Source organism: Phasianus colchicus, chromosome 16 (genome assembly GCF_987193195.1).
Source record: "Phasianus colchicus chromosome 16, bPhaCol1.hap1.1, whole genome shotgun sequence".
Lineage (NCBI taxonomy): Eukaryota > Metazoa > Chordata > Aves > Galliformes > Phasianidae > Phasianus > Phasianus colchicus.
Genome location: NC_143451.1, coordinates 10,714,213 through 10,738,630, shown reverse-complemented (window position 1 = coordinate 10,738,630; position 24,418 = coordinate 10,714,213). Strand labels below are relative to the sequence as shown.

Sequence of the window (24,418 nt, the reverse complement as noted above, 5' to 3'; positions counted from 1 at the left end):
ACAAATAACTTATTTTTCCTTGCCTATACAATGCACCATTATGTCGTGTGTTTTTTTCTTTCTTTCTTTTTTTTTTCTTCTTCTGGCAGAACAGTGGTGATGGGAAACTGAAAAAACAAAAGGGGCATTTATAAGGGACGGGCGTACGGTCTGAGAAGCACCGAATAGCGTTACACCTGATAACAGATACCTTCTCAGAGCGCAGCAATGCGCTGTTTATTTGGATGGGATGCGCTTCTAAAACCTTCCGAACAGCGGCCGGGGGCACTTTGCTGAAACGTGGTTTGGTTACAAACAATAACGTGGTTTGGTTACAAACAATACCCACGGCTGAACGTGGGGCCAAGCGCTTGATGGCTACAGTCATACAACCAGTGAGGAGACGTGGCTCTTGAGGACACGGTGGGCACAGTGGGGCGGGTTGGACTTTAGGATCAGAGAGGGCTTTTCCTACGGCAACGGTTTTACGAGCGACTCCCGGCTCTCCGCGGACCCGCAGCCAAGCGCGAGCGGCCGCGGCCGCGCTGAGGCGGCCGCTGCTTCCCGCCCGCCGCCCTGCCCGGCCCGCGGGGGGCGGCCGCACGCATGCTCGCTGCGGGTCCCGACATGGCGGCGCCCAGCGCGGCGCTGAGGCAGCGGCGGGCGGCGGCGGCGGCGAGCGGCGGCGGCGCCCCCGAGACTCCGGGGCGGGCGGCGGGCCCGGAGTCGGCGGGCGGCGGGGTTGGGCCGCCGCTGTCGCCGGGTACCTTCTGGCTCACCCGCATCGTGCTGCTGCGCGCCGTAGCGCTGCTGTACCGTGAGTGTCCGGGCGCTGCCGCCGCGCCGCGTTCTCTCTCCCGGGAGCGGGTGGGGGACGGCCCGGCGCTGCGGGCGGCCCGGCTCGCCGCCAAGCAGAACCGCGGGAATTCCTGAGGGTTTGGGGCTTCTCGCGGTTCTGCGCGCTGCCGGGGGTCGGGTGGGGCGGTGTGAAGGTTTGCACGACCCGTCGCTGTCTGTTGGGTCGGTGCGGATCGGGGCCGTGCGGTGCGGAGCTCACACCCCGCCCGGGCGCAGCGCTCAGCTCCACCGCGGCGCTGGTTGCTCCCGGGGCGGGTTTGAGTTCGAAGCCCGAGCGAGGCGCGTAGGATGCTGGGGGAATCCTTCGCCCAGAGGGCGGTGTGTGCCCCATGCCCCTTCCTTGGAGGTGCCCGAGGCTGCGGATGGGCCCTTCCTGCCTGAGCTGGTGGGCAGCCAGCCCGTGGAAGGAGTTGGGCTGTGAGGGCCCTTCCAACCCGCCGTGCTGTGATGCCATGGTGTGCTGTGGGAGAGATGCTTGTTTTCAGCTCCGCCTCTTGTGCCCAACTGTGCGACGAGGCCCCGATGCCCAGTGAGCAGCACTGGTGGCTGGGTGGGCTCAAGGGGCTTGGAGGCTCCTGTCCCGCTGAGGAAGGGGTGCCCCAAAGCCAACACCTGTCCTCAGAGCTGGGTCTGGCCATCCTCAAGACGTGTTGCAAGGCAGTGGTGCTAGAGGAGCTTCTCATCTCATCCGAAGATCTTAAAGCAAAGGAGCTCTGCATGTAGGCTCAGAGAAAGACCGCATCTTGGGCCCTGTGCAACCTACTGTAGGGCATCTGCTTAGCAGAGGGTTGGGCTGGATGGTCCCCAGAGATGCCTTCCAACCGCAGCGATTCTGTGATGACCCCTCGGGTCCAAGAATTGCCATTCACTTGAGACGGTGAAACTGGTTTCCGACTCAGCTGTACGCATTTGGCTCTTGTTTTGGCAAGTTATACCAAGCGCTGTGCTCAGAGCCTGCTACCGCTCCGCTGAAAAAATATTCGCAGTGAAACCTAAACTGACATGTAACACACTATGTTACAAATTCTAAACTTGCCCCAGATTTGTCCACAAAATCGTTAGGATTTGTAGGCTGCCAGCCTGCTTAGATTATTTTGCATCAAAACCATGCAGAAGTTGTAGTTTTGTATGGTTTTGACACGTGCTCTGTTTCTAGTTTGGTTTCAGCTCTCGGTGAAATGCGGGGTTATGACTCTTTCAGTCAAAATGAAAGCGATTCTGATATTCCCGTGTGTAAATCCAGACTGCTGAGTTTCCCATAGCTCAGTTTGCAGTTTCTTATGAAAAACTGATCGGCGTTCTCTGCTGTGTGTTCTGCAGAGGCTGCTGCTTTCAGACTGTGGATTTGGGGTTGTAAATACATCACATCCTGGAACAAATGCTGCCCTGTAGGCTGGTGGTATGTTGGATGGGAAGGGAGCAGGTGGGGGGTGAAGAGCCAGGGGATGGCAAGGAGCATGTTAGAGGAATGGAGCGTTCAGGTGAATGGGGGAACTCACCTGGGACAACTGGAGTGGTGAGAGGTGGAGAGCAAGCATCGCTTTCAGGGTGAGGGGAGTTACAGCATGGAAAAAAGGAGAGAGGAAAAGTGAAAGCGAGAGAATGAAGCTGAGATGGAAGGCTACTGTCTGAAAGCACAGCGAGCAAATAGAGGCAGAAGAACTGGGTTTCTTTTTTTGGAGGAGAAAAGTGGGAATGCCTGGAGGTGGTGAGAGATGATCCCCTAATGCTTCCACAATGCAGAGTGTTGAGATCCTTTAGAGAGGTGCTGTCAGAAGAATTTCAGGTGCCAGAAGCAGAGGCTGGAAGGAACAGGATAGGAGTCTGTCCTCTATGATGGGAGAGGCACAAGAAAAGTTACCTGCAAGTTATGCAACTTCTGTTGCATTTGTTTGCAGTCAGGTAACAGTGAGTTCTGCTGTTTGTCCTGGTTGAATAACAGCCACCTGACCCAAAGTGGGCAGGTTTGAGACAGGTCTAATTCTGGTCGTCCCCAGCATTGCTGGGACACCAGCTCTGATCTCAGTGTGGGGGAGATGCTGTGCTGAAACGTTGGTGGGGCAGAAACTGGTATGTCTGAGAGAGAACTTGCCATCAGGCAGATTCCTCTGTCAGAGGCTGCAGAGCTGTGGCATGGCTGTGGTGGGATGCTCTCGAGGGAAGGGGAGTTGCCTTCTGATCTTTTCTGTGAGCCAGGCTTTAGAAACAGCAGAAAACAATTTTAAGCCCCTGTGCCAAGCACCTCTTCAAGTCTCTCTTTTGAAGATGGAACCATTTACTCTGACAGATTATTTTTTCCCAGACATGGCAATCCTGTGCACACCGAGACTCAGACTTGCTGAGGAAACGGCTGATGGCGTTGTGACAGTTTGACATTCCTCACTTGTGGGATGTTTTTCCCCTTCTTTCATTTCACCTTCTTAGATGTAACCCTTTCATTCCTGCTGTGTTCAGGAACAAAACTTTTAGGGGAGAGGGGAGAGTTTTGCAGTAAAGTACTGGGGAAAGTGGTCACCCCTGTTGATTGTTGCTCCTGTTAATTGTGGAGCTGGGAGCTCATTATCCCTGGTGAGCGCAAAGGGAAGGGCGAGAGAGTGAAGGACCCTGAGGATTAGTAGAGAGAAGCATGATTTGATGTGCACAGTGATGTGGAGGTGACAGGTCCTCATATCGTCCATGGTGCTTCTGCCCTTTCTCCTTTTGGCTGCACAAGGGGACTCCTGAGCCTGCTGGGTTGCCTGCTGCAAGTCAGATGTCTTCCTTTTGGATCTTTACCTCTGGAAGGAGGACAGGCAGAGCCAGGCAGGTATGAAGTGTCCTGTGTGTGCTCTGTTTGGTTATAACAGCTCTCCTCTTCATTTTTTTTTTATTTGAAGGGGGTTTCCAGAAGCATCCAGGACCTGGGAAGTCCCTGGCAAGGAGTCTGCTTGGGAGGCAGGTTAGAGGTGGGGAGGTGGAAAGGATCTGATTTGTGGAGGCTGGTGAGCAAACCCACCTGCTGCTCAGGGATGGGAAGGAAGGGGAAGATGGCTCTGAGCTGAACGTGCTTGGAGGCTTACTCTTTGCATTAGGGTAGGCCGTTGGGGTTCTCCAAGCTGAGCACTAAGGTAAATAAAGCACCTGTCCGTGCAGTTCTGTTTTGAATAGTACCTTAAAGGGTGTATTTGTAATTTGGGTGATGTATGAGCTCTTACAGCTGATAGCCCTCACAGGTGTGTTGATAGCTGGGAGCTCTTTCTCCACTTCAATATAGGCACTAAATATAGGCAGACCCAGTGGCAAAACACTTCTGGAGGAGAAGTGGGAAGTAAAGCAGGCTCCAGCATGGGACACTGAGGAGAACTATTCTGTAGGTCTTGTGCTGTGCCATGCTGCCCAGATCCCTCTCCTTGATTCTGTAGAGACATCTTTATATTACTGGTGCTGCCTTCTCTGACTTCCACTGTTAACGCATATCTTCCATGGCTAATTGCAGTCTGTAATTCATGGAGCAGAGGCTTGGAGAAGTGCAGTTGTGACTTCTGAAGTCTTTTCATTATGGTCTTGTGCTTCGTGTATGTTCCCTATCACAGGATAAGTACATAAAGTATTTGAGGTGCTGGTGGAAGTGCTGTTACAAGTAAATAGCTGGTCCCAAAGCTTCTGACAACAAACGTGTGTTATTTGCTCCCTTTGCCCTCTTTCTAAATGATTTTAAGTGCCCCTTTTTTGGATGATTACCGTCATCAGATTGCAGATGTAGAAGTTTTCAGTAATTAGATACCACCCTTCCCAATTTCAGCCATGCTTTGTGGAGTGCTTTGAAATAAAAGCTAGTATGTAAATGCAGTTTATCTTCCTTCTCCTCATATATTGTTTAATAGTAGTATTTTCTTTCCCCAGAGCCAGGGCTACGGGAGGTTTGTGCTGCTTCTTCCCAGCTCTGAAATCCAAAGCCTTCCTGAGGGAGTTGGGCTTCCTGTGGGCTCCTGGCTCTCCCCGGTGTCCTTCCTCCCCTCTCTCTGCCATCTCCTTTGCTTTCCCCTGCTCTTCCCTCAGTTATTTTAAAAGGCTCCCAGTAGCTTTCAAACAACCTTCTCAGTATTGTGGTACATCTTCTGATGTCTTTTCTCCCCAAAAGGTTTGATTTTGGTGTGGTGCTTGTTAGCAAGGCTGCACAGCAAAGGCAGCGTGTTAGTGCTGTGTCTGCTAGTGAGCTCTGTGCCTCTTGTTTAACTCTGCACAGGACCAGGTGAGAGAAGTGTGTTTGGTACCGAACAAATTACTGCACTGTAGGAAAGTGAATGGACAGCAAGCAGTGATAATTTGAGGGAAATTATAGCAAGAAGTGGGAAGGAGTGAGCCTGCCTCCCAGGAACAGCAGAGATGAACTGTTCTGGAGCAGATGCATCTTCTCAGAGCTGGAGGTTGCACCGCTGCCTGCATAGCACTGAACAACGAGGGTCCGGTGAGGGAACTTCATAGCAGTGCCACAGCCTTTTGTATTTGCTTTCACATTATTTCAATGAGACAATGGAGAGATAGGCACTTAAAAAGTCCCTATGCACAGCCACCCCAAGTCCTTTGCTTTGCTGCTAATGGCAATGGAACAAAAAAGTGCTGAGAAGGGACTGGTTGTGTTTACTCGTGGCTGTGAGGCTGCGGGATGAAAAGGAGCTGCTCAGTTTCATTATGGCTCTTTGCTTATCGCTAGGGTTTCTTGCTTTTGTATTACAGAACTTTGCCGGGGAATTTATCAGTTGAAAACTAATAGTAATTAGGAAACCGTGAACAACATTCTGCTCCTTTTTCTTGTCAGCAGTACAACCTCCATTAGCCAGCATAGGGCTTTTTTTGAACGCCTCATTGGGTCAAAGGTGCAATTGATATATGGCTCCAGGCAGCCTTTTCTGGTGTGCAAAAGGTAGTTTGGTTTTCATGTAAAGCTTAGTGCTTTTGCTTCATTTCTTCTTGTGGTTTGGGCTTGAGGTAAAAGTTGAGACTTCTTTTAATGGGGGGGGGGAGAGAAAGCCATATGACCAGAAAGTCTTAGGTTTCACATCTTTAAATCTTTACAGAGCATGAAGAATGGGATTCTCTCCTTCTCCTTCCATGACAGGCTGAGCCTGGACTGAGGGAAAGAAACTGAGGTGACAGGGCAATGTGGATAGACCAAATCATTTCAGATGGGTGATTCCTGTGCTGCATGCTCCAGTTGTGTTTATTGGTAGCATGTGGGTTTGAACAAGGAACACCTTCATTTGGGGGAGAGAGGAGCACAGAAGGAGAAGGTGGAGGGGGAGTTAATGGAAAAGTACAGTCAGGCACCTTCTGGGGTGAGGATAAGTAGTGAAGGTCTATTAGCAGCTGGTGACAATTTACATGCATTACTTATGTAAAGATCAGCTGGCAGCAGGTAGGGGAGTTGCTCCCATGTGAGCTGTCAGAGGCTCCTGAGTGGGAGGGAGCATGGGAGTCTCTGGAGCAGAGGGTTCTCCAATCTGCAAAGAAGTGAGGCAGAGTGCTTTGGGGGAAAGAAGAGATGGGCGTGGGATGAAGATGCCCAAATCCAGGCAGTGTTGGTGAGGGGGGAAAAAAGAAGTCCATGCAGTGAGCAGCTGCAACATTGATAGGAAAGGTGATGGAGCTTTATTCTGGCTTTGGAGAATGTGGGATGTGTTCAGCTGCGCTGAGGAGACAGCACTGCCTTGGGAGCCCTCCCAAAGCCTTGTGTTGTTCCCAGCAGTGGTGTGGGGAAGGATGGCTGTGTCAGGGCAGCAGTTAACCTTGCCCCCGTGCCCCGGCCATGCAGCAGGTGTGCCAGCAAGAGCCCCAGGTGGAAGCAAACTCCCTTGACCATGTTTACCTGGAGGGAGTGGGAGGATGGGGAGTGGAAAACCCCCAAACACAAGGCCAAAGGGGAGAGGTTTCAGAATAGGGGCTAAGAAGAGGAACAAAAGCAGAGGCTCTGGGGGCAAAAGGGACTTTTTGTCTGAGTAAGCCAGAATCAAAGGGCTGTTACCAATGGGATTTAGCTATGAAGTCATTACGTGCAAAATGTCATCGGTGCAGCAAATAATTGGTGTTCTGAGGGGAGGCCACTTCGGAGCCCAGTCTGTGCAGCCTTTAGATGTGCAGTTCGTGCCAACCTATAATGCAGTCTTGTCTGCTTTCAGACTGCAGTATTTTGTACATACAATGTGTACTTTGAATGCTATAGTTTGTTTTTCCTAAATTACCCTTTCCTTGTTTATCTTGCATGCTGCACAGGGGTCTAATTTAGATTTTTCTTTTTAAACTGCTTAGCAGTTCTGGGTTGGGGCAGCAATTCCTGGAGCATTCAGTGGTGTGGAGTTTGTGATGTAGTCTTAATTTTTTATTTATTTTTTTTTTAACTCGAAGTGGACAATAAAGTTGTTTGAAGCTCAAAAACATTATGTTCTCACTGGCTTGGTGTGATAGGCTCTCTGATTATGCAGAAATCAGAAAGAAGTACTGGTAGAAAAAATGAGTGTTTTAACATATAAAATATGTGCTTTGTTGTCCTAAACTTATTCTTTACTGTTGCAGGCTTTTTCTTTCTCGTCAGTAACAGAGTAAAAAATTCTGAGTCTTTTTCCACTTGTGAGGTCTTTCTAAAAGATGGGCAGAAGATGCGACCATGATACCCTGGCATGGTTGCATTCACACTTGGATTCGGGACCTGTTGGCATCAGTGGGAACCTTCCCAGGGACCTCAGGGGTGTTGGGTTGTGCCTTAGTGGTGGTTTAAAATGAGAACAAAATACAGTGTGTGCAAAAAGGTGGAGCAAGCGTGAGATGGATTAACTGAACTGGAGAGTGTGCTGTGTGTCTGGGCGCAGTGGGATGTTTGTCTTTGCTCCCTGGGGTTGCAGATCTGACTTTGGGAAATGGGGATCCAGGCCTGAACTTGGGATACAGTTTCACACAGAATTTCTGCCGGCATTCCCAGAGAGAGCGACCAGATGAGCACCCAAATCTTTGTTTGCAGAATGCCAGTATTCAGATAAGGAAGGAAATGGATTTGATCATTAACAAAAGGGGAGTGGGGGGCGGTGGAACCAACTGGCATTTTGCAAGACCTCAGCTATTGCTGTGTGTGACGTGGCTGCTGTTTGGTTAGTGTTTGTGACAAGGGTGAGTGAGCTGCTGGGAGCAAAATGCGTGGAGCTTAATCAGGAAATGTTGGCCTTCATATATATTTTTTTTTTCTGAGAAATGGAGATTACTGCATTTGTGAACTGCAAATTGGTAACTGGAGGAGATTCCTAAAATATGAGATAATCCCTAGAAGCTGACCAACTTTCTCTGTAGAACATCAAATTCTAGGTCTACAATCTGTAATTAAATTGCTTGTGTGCTGTTAAAAAAAAGCATCTGGCTGTTCTAAGATTGTCCAGTGTGAGAGTGTAGATATGAAACATGGGAGAGCTGCAGCAACTTGTAAAAAAAAAAAAAGTAGCAATTTGGAGGATGGGAAAATATTAAGTCTTTGTATTTACAGCCTACCAGATCCAGAAGGTCAACCCATATCACAGCTGCTATCTTCTGCAGTTGCAATGCTTAACTGTAGCGCTGCTGGATGAATGATGGTGTGTTTTGGTCTCATTAAATTGTGAAATATTAAGTGTATTCAGCATGAGGACAAATTCCAGTGCTTGATAGGTGCACAGATAACGCTTTATAAAAATGGGAAGTAGGTTGCTGAAATCAAAACATAACACCACAGATAAAATCTGCTTCTGCCACGGGCTGTGTGTGCTGGACAGGACAGGTAGAGTAAATCAGCAGAGCCAGCATCCACGATGGAGCTGTGACATTGCTACGTATTTGGGGAATCTGAAATAAAAAGGGTCAGAAGGTACAGCTGTCTCTTTGCTGCTGCAAAGGAACTGTGTGCATTCGTCTGGCAGCTTAAACTGTGCTCCTCAGTATCTGTGCTGAGGGCTTCCTGGCGTATCCCACACAAACACTGTTTTGTGGAAAGCTAATTCCATCTGAAAGTCTTGAAATTAATGCATTACTTTCACTCTGCATCTGCAATGCAATTAAGCTGTTTTCTTCATCTGCATTAGGAGATGAATAGCATATGTGAGTAACCGGGGGTCACGCTGAGTCCAGCAGTTGGGCTGAGCCTCCTGTTTGTTGGTGGGTCAGGTCCCTTGGCTGCAGGCAGCTTTTCCCAAAGTGTGTTACTGAGTTTGCCTGAAGCAAATGGCACATCCCTTGCAGCAGTTGGGGAGAAAATTATCTCAAAACAGATGCTGTGCCATTTCCTGGTGTAAAGTGTAGACGGAATTCCTCTGCCTTTTACATCATGCTAAATAGAAATGGCTGTGTTGTGTTTTAGTGGAGATGAGAACATGTTACAAATTCCTTCCCAAGACATGAATATAATTCTGTAATATATATAATTATATATATAATTATAATTTCTAATACTTTTTTTCTCCTTGTTTTCCCTCTAGTTGTGGCCTTCCTGGTGGCGTACCATCAAAACAAGCAGCTGATAGGAGAGAAGGGGCTGCTCCCATGTAAACTATACCTGCAGAATGTCAAAAAGTATTTCAAAGGGAAGATAAACCTGGATGCCCTCAGCTATGCCCCAACAATCATCTGGTTTCTGGACTGGTCAGATATGGACAGCGTCTTGGACTACATCTCCATGCTTGGTCTGGTGATTTCAGCCTTTGTGTTGATAACTGGATGTGCAAACATGGTCCTCATGGCTGTCCTGTGGATCCTCTACCTCTCATTGGTCAATGTTGGACAGATCTGGTAGGTTAACAATCTCTCTCCTTTGCTTTTTTCTGTAATTTCTTGCAGTTTATTGTACCCATTGACTTTCTATTACTGTTTGAGGTTAGTCATCTGGTCAGGAATGATGTATACATGTGAAAGAAGGAAGACATTGAGCAGAAATGACTTATGGGCATGTTCCTGCTCTCTTTCACTCAGAAAATCAGTCCTGATTGCCACTGTTCTCTGCAAGAGAGCTGGCTGCACAAAATACCATGCTGCGTGTTGTCTTTTGCAAGGGAATTCCCTTGAGATTGGTTTATCAATTTCCAGTTTTATCCAGAGACCTGGAGCACTCAAAATAAATATACAAAACCTGTGGGAAGGAAAAAGGAAAGAAGAAGAATGAGTGCATGTTGCCTAGCTGCAGAGAAGAGCTATGGTGCAGATTTTGGTTTAAAGAAAAGCATGCTTCAGCCAGGGGAAGCGTTTCAGCTGGTCTTCATGCTTTTTTTTTTAAGGCCTTAGAGTTGCTGACTAAGATAATGGGGTCTTGGGAAACCAAACTTCATTAATTCACCTCTTTAAGAAGAGCAAAGGCAGTAGGCTAACTTGGAGTAGCTGGAAGGCCCTGCCATGAAGAGTGCCTGTACTGTTGGATGTGATCCAGCTGTGTCACTGCAATGTTCTGGCTCCACAGCATGTGACTGGACACCCTCATTATAGAAGGAATCAATGAATTTAATTTTAGGGATTTGTATGTGGTTGAGCAGCCCGGCGTCTTGTCCCATCCCATTCATTCCTATCCTACTCCCAATGGTATGTAAGTGGGTGAACGATAACAGCTTCAGTTTTCTGAAAAGCTCTATTTTCTGAGCTCTTAACTCAGCATGAACTTAAGACTGCGAAAGAAAGCCACAATTTGAAAAATAGTTTGGAGACAGTTTTCTATTGCCCATTTCCAAGTTACTCCAAAATTGCTTGCCTATTTTTCTAGATTCTCTACAGGGTGAGGATTCAAGCATCACCCTGTTCATTTCCACAGATACAGGATTCTGGGTGGGACTAATACCTGTCTATTGCCAATGTTATTCACGTTGCAAGGTATGCAGCTGGAAGATGGACCTGCAGTGCTGTAGGAGGCTGAAGGTTGTTTGATCTTGCCCTTGAGGAGCAGGCTAGCTAAGAACTTAGTGCTTTTAAAGAACTCTGGAGCGCTCAGTGTTCTGGTGTCATGGTTGTAGCAGTGGTGTAACTTCATTACAGTTTTAATTAAAGAAAAAACAAATAAAAAAACACCCTGGTTGGGATGTGTTCTCAGCCTCCATTGGGCAGGCATGTTCTGCACTGCCCCTCTGCTCCCTGTGGCTTTCCATGCTGGCGGCAGAGGTGTGAACCTCTTCTCTGCAGGAGCTGGAGGGATGGCAGTCCTGCAGAATTCCCAAGGTTTGGCCAAAAGCAATCTACCTGTGCCTTTTTAACTCTAAGTGACCATTCTGTTGTCTTCCAAGCCTGTGCAGTGAAGAGCAGGGGGATGAGGGGAGCCTCTTTCATGGGGAGCTGAACCACCAGTAACCAGCAGATCGTGTCCAAATGCCTCTTCCTGGGGGGTTTTAAAGCTCACGACCCAGCTTTAGGTCTCATTGCAGCTCTGAAGACAATGGGTTGACCAACAGGAATGCAAGAGAGGCCAGAGTTTGCATTCTATGGATGCTGTGGTTGAAAGGAATTGTCTGTTGATTTTTGAGATAAGGCTTTTTTTTATTATTTTTCTTTGCTTGCTTCATTCCCTACTTCAGATTTGGAATTTAAAAGTGATAATGTCATGAGGGGGTTACTCCTGGTATCCAGCAATAACGTAGTGTGGGAAGGGGCCAGGTTCTTCTGGGGGAAGGGCTGAGAGGGAAAAGGGTGGGGGGAAGGGAAGTGCTGCCCCAATTTCTCTTAGTTGTGGCATTGAATGTATTAAACAGGAAATTAGGTTCGTGTAAAGGGGTGGGAGAAAGGAATCAAAGCAACCCAGCAGTACAGTCCATTCTTTTGTGGTTACAGTTTTTCATTAGATCCTCTGAAATGGGTCACTGGGTGGTGTAAACCACATTATTGTTGTGCATGCAGTGTGACGTTCAGTTCCATGGAGAAGGGGTGCTGGAGGCTGGGTGCTTACAGTGCAAGTGAAGGTGGGGAGAGGGAAAGGGGTGGGTTAAGTCTGTCCTCGGCACCCTGCAGAGGGTTTGGTGGCACCTGGTGCAGGCTGGCAGTGCCTGAAGTCTTACAGACTTTGGGGTTGTGGGTAACAGCATTGAGCTTGGTATTGGAGTAGCCTTGAAACTCTCTATGTCAATGGGAATATTGATGGTATTATGTGGCTTGCTAACTTTGTCTTACAGATTTGGACAAGTTGAGAGGTTTTGATGAGGTGTGATTCTTCCCTGAATCATGTGGAAAAACTGCTGTACCAGAAGAGTGGTGGGGTCACCATCCCTGAAGGTGTTTCAGAGCCATGGAGATGTGGCACTGAGGGATGTGGTCAGTGGGTATGGTGAGATGGGGGTGAGGCTGGAGTTGGGATCTTAGAGATCTTTTCCAACCTCAGTGATTCGGTGGTCTATTGAAGACCACAGCAGCTTCTTAAAAAAGGGGAAGGGATAACATTGCCAGAATTTCCTGGTAGCAATTATGAGACAGCTCAATGAAAGTGTTTGAAATAAGGAAGAAGCTCCTCTCGTGGCCCCATTATTGCATGGTTGGTTGTAGTGCTGCTCTGCTGCAAGCCAGCACTGCTGGGCACAGACTGCAGGCTGCTCCTGTCCAGCAAACACTGGGAAAGCAGTTCAAGGATATACAGGGGAACAGGGAGGAAGAGTTCTCTTTAGGCCAGTGAGGAACAATTTATTCTTTTTATCGCCTTTTCTTTTTTTCTGTTTTAATTTTAAATGTTTCTATTTGTTTTGGGCTGGAGGCTCCAGATGCCGGGCGCTGCTGAAGGATCAAGTCTTTCAACTGCTGCCCAGCTGGCTTGGGCTCAGAGTCAGAGGAAGCTTTAGAAGAGCAAACTGTCCCCTTTGGAAGGCCGGGCACGTCGCCTGCCTCCTGGTGCTGCTGCATCTGAGCTGGGGGGGAGCAAAGCCTGCTGCAATTGCACTGCAAGGGACCAGCTCGGGCCTTTGGGTGTGCTGTAACACCTACTGACTTAAAAAACAAACAAAAAAGCTAACCAACCAAAAAGAAAAGACAAAAAATTGGGATTTAAAATCCAGGAGGAGAAAGACGCCTGCCTGGATGGTGAAGAAGGTTAGCTGTTGACTGTGGGAAATGAGGTGTCGGGGGGGAGAATGTGGTTCCTTGTGTCCCAGCACTGGGGGTCCCATCCTTGGAGGCAGTGGCCTCCAAAAGGGTCAAGTTCAATTGCTGGGGGATGAAGCTGCCCCTCTGGATGGTGCCTGGTACTTTCAGTGCAGGTTGGGTTTTAGAAGCTAGTGTGTACACAGGGAAGGAAGCTGCTCCTGCAGCAGGTTGGCGTGAGATGCTTGTGATAGATTTCCCGTGATAAGGATTACTTTGGGAACTTGAAAATGCTGAGAACTGGAGCCAAGACTCTGTCCTGGCCCTAAACTCTTGATTTGTCCACTTCACAGTTGTCTCCACCAAAGCACAGGTGAATTGCATGAATTCAGATGCACTTTGATTGTGCTCAAATGTAGGCCGACTCTCAGAGAAAAGCATGTTAATTTTGGTACCTGTGAAATGCAGGACCAAGATGCCAAACCTTACAGTGAAGTGCACAGGGAAGCTTTTGTAATTCCGAGCACTCTGTTCCCAAGCCAGCTGTGATATTCAGAGTCTTCTCAGACTAAATCTGGATGTATTCTCTGGCTTTGTAATGGTTCTATGTGTTTATCACAGGCTTAGTATGTCTGTCTTAAGATATTGGATTTATTTCCCCCTCTGCCATTCTGAACTTTTGCTTTTGAGATAGGAGGGGTTCATCGGGATTTCTAGACACTGAAATAGCACAAAAGAACATTTGAAGTCTGACCCACAGCTTGGATGAAATGCTTGATAACTGCATTTGTTTTCTTGCAGTTGTTGCAGACTATTCCTAATTTCAGTAAAACAACAGTAAAAAGTGGTCCCTGTTCAGCAATAATAGAACCTATTCAATGAATCTAGAGGTGCCTGTAAATGTTTTTATGGGAGCCTCTCATACTTAATTATGTGTTTTGTTGTCTGCTAGTCCTGCTTGTCTGGGTTGAGTCTCTGGAAGAATGATGGAGCTCTGCAGGTCCACTCTAAATGTCTTTGCCTTTCTCCCTCCTTAATGTGAATCTAATGGATTGTAGTAGATTTGAACAGGAATGGGAAAAGCTGTCCCTTCTTAAAAGTACAAGTGTGTGTTGCAGGTGACCTCACAAAACCTCCATTTGTGGTTTTCTTCCCCATGGCTTCTGCTGCAGCCGCTGTCTGCAGGGATGGGCTCAGCAGAACAGGTCCTTTGTCAGGATGGGCTCTTGGGGAGAGGTGTTCTAGCAGAAGTTGAATCATTTTTGTACCAGAATAACTAATGCACTTCCAAAGTGAATTCATAATTCTGGAATAAAATCACTTTTATCCCACAGTAAGGTGTCTCCAGAGAGCTATTACATTTTCTTATATAAACAAACTCTTAAACTACTCTGCCACTGATCTCCTGTTCCTTCGTCTGTTCTTTCCTCTGCAAACCACTCCCCCAACTGACATTCAGATGTTGTTTGAAAACCCTTTCCTTTCCCATCGCCATTGCCTTGCTTCACTGCACAAAACATTGTCCACTGTTAGCGTTGGGCGGTACAGTGTGTGAGACACTTGATACAAAAGCTAGAATTGTGGGTTTTTAAATCCTATTACCTTTTTTTCCCCTCATAACTGAGATTCTGGTAGAGCTACAGGAGCTCAAGGGAATATGTTAAACAAGCCAATAAATAACATGTTGTAGCTTGAGGTGGCTACAGTGCTCTTTTCAGTGCCTTCTTCCCTTGTGGAATACCTTGGTTGAGCTACTGCTAACAGATATCTAGGATAAATTAATGCTGTACAAGCTCTTTTTTTTTTTTTTCTGCAGTGAAAATGAATCTGAGCAGTGCTTCACCACTGTACAAAACTAGAGCGTGGTGGCAAGTCAGCTGGAGCTGTGTGCAGGTGCCCTTTGAAGCCATGGTGGGTTCCAGGAAGTTGCAGATGCTTCCCTGCTTTCCTGGAGCACAGAGGAGAGGACAGGCATCTGTCTTTCTGGCCCCAGGTGCCTGTTTTTCCTCATGTTTAGATGACTGAGCATAATATTAATAGCTTTTGTCTTCTGATGTTAAATACTTAATGGAGGGACAGGTAGACTGCAGGTCAGGAAAGCGTGTCTGTGAGGCATGTAATTTAATTGCAATTAAATTACCATCCTCGGAAGTTCATTTACAATAGAGGAAGAAGAACGACTTGTATGTCGTGGAGGTTCTGTGTTTTATAGGTCTCATTAAAAACTACTTGACCTATGCAGGACTTTAATCACAATCTTCTGTCTCAAGCAGATGAACTGGTGAGCGGTTCAGGTTGAACTCCATTAAATGCTGGGGGGCTGATGAGATGCTCAGGGCTGTGGTGTTCCCTCTCCGGGAGGGCTTTAGTACCATCAGATGGACTTCTCCTTTTCTATAGCTTATTTTTTTAATAATCTAAAGCACTTACGTTTTTGTCTAACAGAAGATAGAAACAGACTTCTTATTCCAGCATGTCAATCAACCATTGTGTGAATTATGGACTGGATTTAGCAAACTTTGTTTGCCTTTTTAAGTGTGCTGGTTTGTGACCCTCGTGATGAAGGCACAGTGCTTGCAGGCATGGTTGTTTTATGACAAGAAGAGACCAGTCATGCAGAATTCAGATGGAGAATTATCCACTGAGTGTCCAGCAAACCAGAGCCACTCACATGTGAATGGAGGTACGTGCACGGACTTGATATGGGCTGATGCATATTCAGCAGCATGAATAGTTCACTAATGCTTTCTTGGCTACCCCTGAGCAAGCAAGTGCTGAAGGATCACAATTTGTGCCAGCAGGGACTGGGACTTGTGTGTCCTGGGTTTCACTGATGTGCCTGGTTCTGCTGGGGAGTTTGCTGAGGCCACTCCTATAGGCAGCAATGGACGTGTTGGGCTGTACTTAGTACTTAGCTGTGTGACCTTGGTCTTTCTCCTGCTTTATCTGCCTGTCTGGAAGTAATACAAGGCTTGTACTGAGGGTCTGAGGCTTAATTAACATCAGCTTTTCAGATTTTAAAATTTGAAATGCAGGCAAAAAATTAATATTGTGCCTGAATGCAATTGTGCCATTTTGTGTATTTATGAAGGCATCTAAGTTTTCAGATAAATCACGTTAACAAATATCACCTTGATGTGTACGCTGAGTTGGAGCTGTTTGGACTTTACTTAAGGCTTTGCAAGTAACACTGTCTGCAACCTGGCTTTATTTTTCTAGCTCTCCCAAGCATCCCAATGACAACAACAACAAGTAAACGTGGAATATCTCATTCCTTTATCTGGCCTTTGCCTTGGCCGTAAACCTCAGGAATTTCTTTGTTATTGTGGCTCACAGCCTAGCATCCCTTCATTCCAAACTTCCCTCCCTCTTTCCCCAGAAAGAAAAGATTATCTCTAGAAACATAAACCCGAAGCTGAAGGATCTCAGGGGGTCATCCTTCCTGTCGAGGAAGCTGCTTTTTGGCACTTCCTACTCCGAGAGAAGAGAGGGAGCGGATCAGTTTCAAAGAATGCTGTGAGCAGACGCGGGCAGTTGATATGACATATTAATGAAAACAAAGATTAATACCATGTGACACTGTTGCCTTGCAGTACAACTGGGAACTAATGAGGCTAATGAGAACCATATTTTTGTTTGAGAGATTAAAATTTAATCATGGCTGATGTCAGAAATGAATCATTTAGCATCCCCCCCAGCGCGTTAAGGTCTCCCCTCCCTGCCCTGGGCTGGCGTTTGCTCAGCAGCCACCCGAGGGGCCAGCTCAATCACCTGGCACTTGCTGTTCTCCTTCCTCCATCTGTGAGACCATAAATGTGTGTTCTGGGGTGAGGCTGCTGCTTGCCTTGCTTGGAGTGGTTGGATTAGTTGCCATAGGGTGGGTGCCTGGGTTGGAGTAAGGAGCGCAGGTGCTGCAGGATGTCCCAGGAGGCTTGACAGCATCCCTGCCCTTATGTTCTCCTAAACATGTGTTGGTCTGTGAGAAAGGACTGCAAAGACAGGCAGAGATAGAGAAGACAGGTCCAGCAATGGCATGAATGTGAGGACTCCTTGTGAGCAGCACTGCCAAATGCCTCACGGGCTGTCATGAGATGCTTCAGTGGAGTCTTGGGCCGCACCAGCTCTGCTCACTGTCTGCTTCCATGGATAGATTCTTGGAGGAGAACTGAGCCGTGGCAAGTCAGCTTGCCATTGGGACACATTGGAAAACAAGAGAAGTGGTTTTGGTGGAATGGCATGCCAGGGTTTCTTGAGCAACTGCAGCATGGGAGATTGCAGCATCGACTGAGGCCGTGCATTTCTGTAGCAAGCAGAGTCTCTGCAGTGAGTCTTATTTAAATAACGTGAATACTTGTAGGAATTCAAATAAGTTTAAAAAGAAGGAAGTGGAAGAGGAATTTAAATCCTTGAAATCAGTTGCTTACAGTGTTTTGATTTGCTGTAATTACTGGTTTTACCTTGCTCAATAAGAGCACCTCTGGATGATTTCTTATTTTATTTTTAATTAATAAACCTTTGGCTGTCTTACAGCACTGTTAGCTCGCCGTGCACTCAGGTGCTGTGCTGAAGGTCCCATGCAGGCATGTGTGCAGCCACAGTGCTGTGTCCCTGTGCACAGCGCTCTGTGTTCAGCAGCCTCAGTGTCTGGCTGCGACCTTCAGCCTCCCAGTGAGTCGCAGCCATTGCTTCTGTCTGAACGTGCACTGAACATGATTTCATGAGAAGAAATGTAAAACTTCAGGAGTGATCGGAATGGGATGTGGAATAGGGCAGCTGTGCAGGGAGCCTCGTGTATGGGCAGTTAATGACATCGCTCTGTTTCCTTTGCTAGAGCTGTCTCTAGCTTGCAATCTCTTCTGCAAATTGTAGCCGATGAGAAAACAAGAGTCCAGAATTATCATCATGCTGTGGTTGGTGGCATGGCTGTGTGGTGTCGGATGTACCATGGGGCTTTGCCAGAGACTGAGACAAATATTTTTTTAATTGCTTATTATCTGGCATATCCAGTTGCCAGCTGTATCCAGTATGCAGACTCGGGTATTGATTCCACAGCTGAAAGATTTAGGAAAAGAATGAACAATGTTTTTTCATGATTTTTTTTTTTTAAGCTGTAACTAGCCAAATAGCTTCATGCACCCAGCCTGGTCCAGCACACGTTTGTGTTGCTTCACTCATCTAAGTTCCCCAACAGCTGTGGTTGGAAAGAATGTGAATATAGAGTTTGGTGCAAGCTGAAAAGAGACGAGGGGTTAGGGAGGGGTCCAGGCCTGGTGAAAGCTGTTTGCTGACTTCCCTGAGGGTCTTCACCCAGACATTTACTCTTGAGAATGCTTGCTGTCAGTGGTGCAGGCTCTCTGCTGGGCTGAAGTTGCCCAAAGCACCAGAGAGGCCAGGGCTGAGCTGTGCTGTTGGAGGGAGCTTCGAGATCGGTCTGGATAAACAGTGGTGCTGTCCTGGGGAATGGGAGGAAAGTGGCTGCAAAAACAAAGCTCTCCTGGGGGAAGACTCTGTGGTAGGAAGGAGATGGAAACTTGAACTGAAATAACTCATGTCTTTGTGAGTGTGGTACTGTGCTTTCACTGAAACCCGTAACCTTACTGCAAGCTGCTTTTAATGGGGAATCTTACTTGCAGAATGGCTGGTGGGAGGAGATTTGGGGGGGCAACCTTTGGAGCTTAATGCAATGAAATGATCTATTTCCTCAAGGAACGGAGTTACTGAAATACAGTTCTCAGATTTTACCTATCAGCGTGCTGCGAGCTGAAACACAAATCCTGTCTGCTGCAGCATCCCAGAAAAGCAGGCCTGCAGCTTTATGTTGCACCTCCTGTGCATCAGTGTGCTGCAGCACGGCTGTCTGGCATCGCAGGATGTGAATGCACCAAGCTGATGCTGATGCTCCTATTTTCAATCAGTGCCTGTGTGTGCTGGCTCTGCACGTGCTGTTCTTTGAGCTGGCTCTGCTCAGGGTGTGCAGTGGTTGGGTGCAGTGCTGCTTCCTGCTCCTGGTCTTGTGTTTTCCGCTTTGATCCTGGTGGAAGGAGCAGCTCAGAATGGGCTTCTTGAAGCTGCTGCTTCAGCATCTGCTTTTGGCACTGGAAGGATTTAACCAAAGCAAACATTGCTTTAATTTGGCCAATTCTGCCGTCATGCAAGGCAAGGACGTGTAATGGCTTTAACTTTGGAAATGAGCACAGGCTGTGAATTTGGCGAAGGCCGGGGCTTGGGTAATGTGTGTGTGGTCATGTAACCAGCCTCACTCCCTGCCTTGTGAGGGACAGATCGTGGCACCCTTGGTTTCTCATCCACTGCTCCTCCCCGGCTCTGCTCGGCACCTTTCCCAGCTCCAGGCGCACACCCAGGCATAATCCTCCCCTTCCAGCCCTCTTTTATAATGTTATCCCCGTTCCTTCCATTTAAATGTGGATGTTGTAATTACAGAGCACAGGATCCCAGTTTTTAGAGATCTGCGACCACAATAAAGTGAATCCAGAAACCAGACGAGTGGTTTCATTTACTGCCATTCTAGCTTATTTCCTCCCCCCGCAACCGCTGTGCAATGCTGAAGGCTTGGCAGCAACTGAAACCAGCTGTCAATAAGGTTTCCTACCCCCACACTTTTAAGTTAATGATGTTCTGAAATTAATGGTGCACTGGATTAATTCTGTCATCTCGTTTTGATGGACAGTTGGTCTCTTGGAAGTGATGTGTGCCAACGGGCTTTGTTTGGAGGTATTGCCCTAGAGAAGTGGATTCCCAAGTGCAAGGCACTGTGTGTGAATATATATACATAAACATATAGAGAAAATATGGGTTTTGTCCTGAAGTGTTTATGGCTTCATTTTGCCAGGTGTGTTGCAATCACCTAATGCACTTTCGGGCTCATAAGCCCATCACTTTTAGGAGTGCCACATGTGGGATAGCAGTGGTGAGTTCTATAACTTCGCCCTTTTTTCTCCCCTAATGCAGTGTATGGACTTGTGACAGGAGCTCCTCCAATGTTCCCTTCTGCTGAAACTTTGGAAGGAAGCTCTGAGCTGTGTCAGAGCCGTGTTGTCCCTGCTGCCACCTCCTATGCCTGGACAATGCTGGGGACGTGGGGACAGCAGTGTCACCTTCCATCCCTTACAGGGAAGCAGCACTACATCTGCAGGCTCTACCTGGCTTCTCTTGTGCAGAGGGGCTGCTGTGGCAGCATCATGCCTTCAGGTTTTGGAGCTGTATCCTGGAGGAAAATAGAATCTGCCTCTGCACTACCCAAAAACTCTTCTCCCCCATCCTAAGCTGTGCAGTCCGGAGAATAAGAGATTCATAATAGAGATGAAAGTTGACATCTGGGTTCACTTTCTGCAGAGGATGTTCTCTGTGGAGAGCAGTGAGAGAAGCTGTTAACACCAGCTGCAGGCTGGGGATGCAGCCGTGAATTATCCTGCCTGTGGAAATCCCTTTGGTTGGAGGGGCCCTGTGGGGCTGGGCAGTGCCAGGATATGAGTGGTGGGTAGGACGACTTTTTGGTTGTAAATACGGTTGCATTTTCCTAGCAAACATTGGGAAATGTGAATTTTCTGTCTGCTTTAATGCTATTTATTAATAGGCTCCGTGCAGGAGGATGTGTTGGTGGGGAGGGATGCAGCTTCCTGTAGTTCAAACCACACTTTGCTGTGAGGTTTTGCTTTCCAGGAATACACTGCAGATCTACACTAGAGCTAGAATTAATCAGTGTGACAATGTGATGAAAACAACTTACCCCAAGTATTTGATAGTGTTTATGATTCCCAGCTGATATTTACAGCCTTTCCAAGTGTGACATGAGATTTGTCTCTAATGACGAATTGTGGCTGATTAACAGTGTTTCTCTCACCACAGAACAGGAATGGCTTTACACCTTTCTTTCATTTAGAAAATATGAATGGAACTTACTTTGAATTTGCAAAACTTTGGGCGTTAACAATACACAGATCAAAAGTCACTGCATGGACACCTTCCCAAGCTCTGTCAAATCCATATTTTCACTTGTTGTTATCTCTAGGTGATGTTTCAGACTTCAGGGCACGAAGTAATGAGATAGACTTATATGCTACGCAAGAAACACTTCTGTTTATATAAGCAAGGAAGAGAAGGAAAAACAGTCATTCAGTTCCAAGCCAAAATCTGAAGTTTAGGGGATTTAGCTTGCTTATACCTATAAAAAGCCCTGCAAGAAGCACTGCTGCTGTTAGTGTTCAGAGTTGGCCATTTGTTTTGGGCTCATTGGCGTTTACATCACAAACATCTTCAGAGAAGTAAATTCACAAGTGTTTGCCTGTCATCACATGACAAGTCCCGGAGCCTGGATTGATGTAATCAGCAACAGACACACGTCAGAAAACTGACTGTGGTTCAGAAGAATACAATATTTTATTAATTCCTCATTTGGTGTGTGTCTGCGTGTGTTTTAAATGAGCCTCGGGGGGTTCTTTCCTTCTGCCAAGAAATAAGAATGGTTCGTGCGAGTTTGTTTCGGTGCACCACAACTGTGGTGGAGAGCAGCAAAGCTGGGTTGCCCTTCATGACAGATATCTTTATAAAGAGCTGTGTTTATTAACAAAGTGAAAACTCGCTGTGCATTTTAAAGTTACAGCTATGTAGATGTTGGTTCAAAGTAGGCGCATGTAGCTGTAAAGTTTGCACACCTGAATAAAACATTTGCAAGAAGATGATTTTTCTGCAAACAGCGATGCATTGAGTTTTGTGGTGTTCACAGTGTGGGTGCAGCTGGGTTGCCTCCTGCAGGGAAGTGCCTGCAGCGCCCCGTGCCTTGCAGCCTGCAGCGCCCCGTGCCTTGCAGCCTGCAGCGCCCCGTGCCTTGCAGCCTGCAGCGCCCCGTGCCTTGCAGCCTGCAGCGCCCCGTGCCTTGCAGCCTGCAGCGCCCCGTGCCTTGCAGCCTGCAGCGCCCCGTGCCTTGCAGCCTGCAGCGCCCCGTGCCTTGCAGCCTGCAGCCTTGCAGCCTGCAGCCCTGCAGCACACCAAGCAGTTCATCGTGCCCAAGCAAAGGTGAGGCTTGGTTTCACTCCCCCATAAAAGGAGTTGAGTTTGCTCTGGTGTTTCAGGCCACAGGGCAGCCAGAGCAGCAGTTGGCCACATGGTGCCCCGGGCTGTGCGTTGCATGGGGCAGACATGCAACCATCCTCCTTAGCAGATGGTTTGAAATCCAAAAGCTGTGTACAGTTTGCACTCAGAGTAATCTGAAATGTAAGTCCCTATGAGCGATTAACTGAGTTTTTAATTATTTTTGCTTTTTTCTCCATTTTGTTTTGCAGGTATTCCTTTGGTAAGTGAATAAAAACAAGAAAAAAATCTGCAGTAATAATTTATTGGTGCATTCGTGGGTACGTAGTTTTTACGAATCTTCCTCCCTCTGTCAAATGTTTACGTTTAAGATTGTTTTTACTCTCTGCCTTTTATTTTTTTCCTCTTTGTATCCTCTTCAGGGGATTTTCATCCTTCTCCTTGTTCTGAAAGGTCATTAACAAGTTTCAAGTGCACTTACCATGTGTGTACCAGTGAGGTGATGCTTCACCAAATGGAGAAGCAGAGGAATATGGAGAACTGCTCTCCTGTCTGTGTATTTTAGCTAATCACTCCAAATTGGTGTGGATATTTTAACTAGCTGGACTTTGCCATATGAATCCATACTTCTATTGTGTTAGCGAGTGCACCCATTATAGTTTTAACCCAAATTATTTATCTTCTGTATGCTTCCTGCTTTCACCAATGGTTTTACAAAAGCTGCCTTTCCCGAGTTCTGTGTTTTTGTCCCTTCTTTGTGTCCTGACTGGAGAGCCACCCTATGAAGGTTTCTGAAGCCCTTTGTACGCAGTAGGGTTTCTCCCTTCCTTGTTTTTGGCTTAGGGACTATTTCTGAGTGAGATGAATGAGATGTAAATCTCGAGCTACTTTTGTTAGAATACAGGAAAACCACAATATTTTTGTTATAATATAGCTGAAACAACAACACTGCCATCCATTGCTGTAGAAGTACATTAAATATTGCTGAGCTCTGGAAGCCTTCTTCTTTGGTAGCATCTACTTCAAAGCAGGATCTTAAAATAAATAAATAAATAAATAAAAATTCCTGGAGAGATCTTTGTAAATGCTGACTGTTTCCTATTCCCCTCCAGGAAGCATGCTTTTTTTTTTGATACATCTTAGGATAGATTTTGGTAGCCTCTATTAAAACTGCAGGCTGTCCCCATGAATTTTAAAGAACTCTGGAGTCTGGAAATAACAACAAGCTCTTAGGCCAAATGGGATCAACTGGTATTGCCACAGGTTCTGCTCTTTGCTCTTACTGCTGTCAGGTAACAGTTATTAAAAACACACCTCATTTGGGGAATGGGCTGCAAGGCGCCGTGCTGGAGGTTTTGTAGTGCAGAGCATCAGCCGTGTTGGGCTGTTTGCTTCTGAGAGGTGCTCTGTGCTGGGAACCTGGAGTGGGCTCCAGCCTGAGGGATAGAGCTGGTCTGAAATTAGCTGAGCTGCAGGAATTTCTTGGCTTTGTTTGTTGTCGTTCTACATTTGACTTTAGGTGCAGCATGGTGTGTTTCATGAGCACATGCTGGGTCTGTCCCAATGTGCCGGTGCTGCTCGGGTGTGTGATGCTCCTGGCCAGGAGGTAGGAATGGCCCCTTCTCATACTGTTCTCTGCAATGCAGTGCTCTGGAGGTTGAGCATGGACTACTTGCTGGCTGCAGTGCTTGGAGATGCTTTGGTCCTTCCTCCTTCCTGAGCTGGGGCTGCTGGAGCCTTGAGGATGGGTGGAGGTGCTGCCTGCCCCCAGCACAGCACACCTGCAGGCTGTTTCAGGAGAGCTGGGCTCCTATGGCAGCACCGTTTGCAGCCTAAGTCTTATCCTCAGAGCCAGGTTTGGTTCTGGCTGAGGGCTGCAGTACCTAGAGATCTGCTAGAGAACCAGCATAGTGGAATTTGTAAGTCACAGCTTGGAACAGTGATTGAGCTCCTGATGGGAAGGCAGGGCCAACCCAGGGGAGTTCAGGTGTATGCAAAGCACTTAAATGACCAGAAGGCGTGGAGATAGGATCCACCCCTTCCCAGACCTCATTTAAAGGTTGGCAGTGGAGGCAAGGGTATCTTGCTGGAGATTCCTGTTTATCTGAGGCCTTGCAGAGGTAAGCGGATTTTTTTTCTTTTATTTCTGTGTCCATGGCCATTGCATCTGAGCAAATTCTCACTTGCTACAGCTTAGGACTTTGCTGCTTTGCTGCCATTGGTGTGTTTTCCATCGTGTTACAACCAGCAAGGCCAGCTTGTTGTTTTTCTTAAAGTCTTTGCTCTCCTCCTGAAAATTAAGGGCATCTTTTCTTCTGGTGTAGAATAAGACTACAGCTGCTTCAGCCGATCTGTGGTGCTGACAGCATGGCTACTTCTGGCCCTTTCTGAGCAAGGGTTTGTTATTCCGGAGCAAGAGCTCCTGGTGGTGCTTCTGTCTGAGATACCCTGAGGTTTTTCAACATGCAGGCCTGGTTTGTGCAGTGATTTATCATCTCCTCTCACAGAG

The 24,418-nt window shown here is 47.2% G+C and overlaps 1 protein-coding gene across 2 annotated transcripts in view; it reads left to right on the top strand.

The window, feature by feature from the left end:
- The first annotated feature begins 585 nt into the window (after positions 1–585).
- LMF1 (lipase maturation factor 1) overlaps positions 586–24,418 on the top strand; it is a 160,077-nt gene continuing 136,244 nt past the window's right edge. The window contains exons 1-3 of one of the 2 annotated variants that reach the window (XM_031606895.2): positions 586–796; positions 9,306–9,615; positions 22,161–22,171. In XM_031606895.2, coding sequence (XP_031462755.2) covers positions 586–796; positions 9,306–9,615; positions 22,161–22,171 — 532 coding nt within the window. Of the gene's footprint in view, positions 797–9,305; positions 9,616–22,160; positions 22,172–24,418 lie in introns of those variants that run through there. The other variant, XM_090151668.1, reaches the window with a different exon arrangement.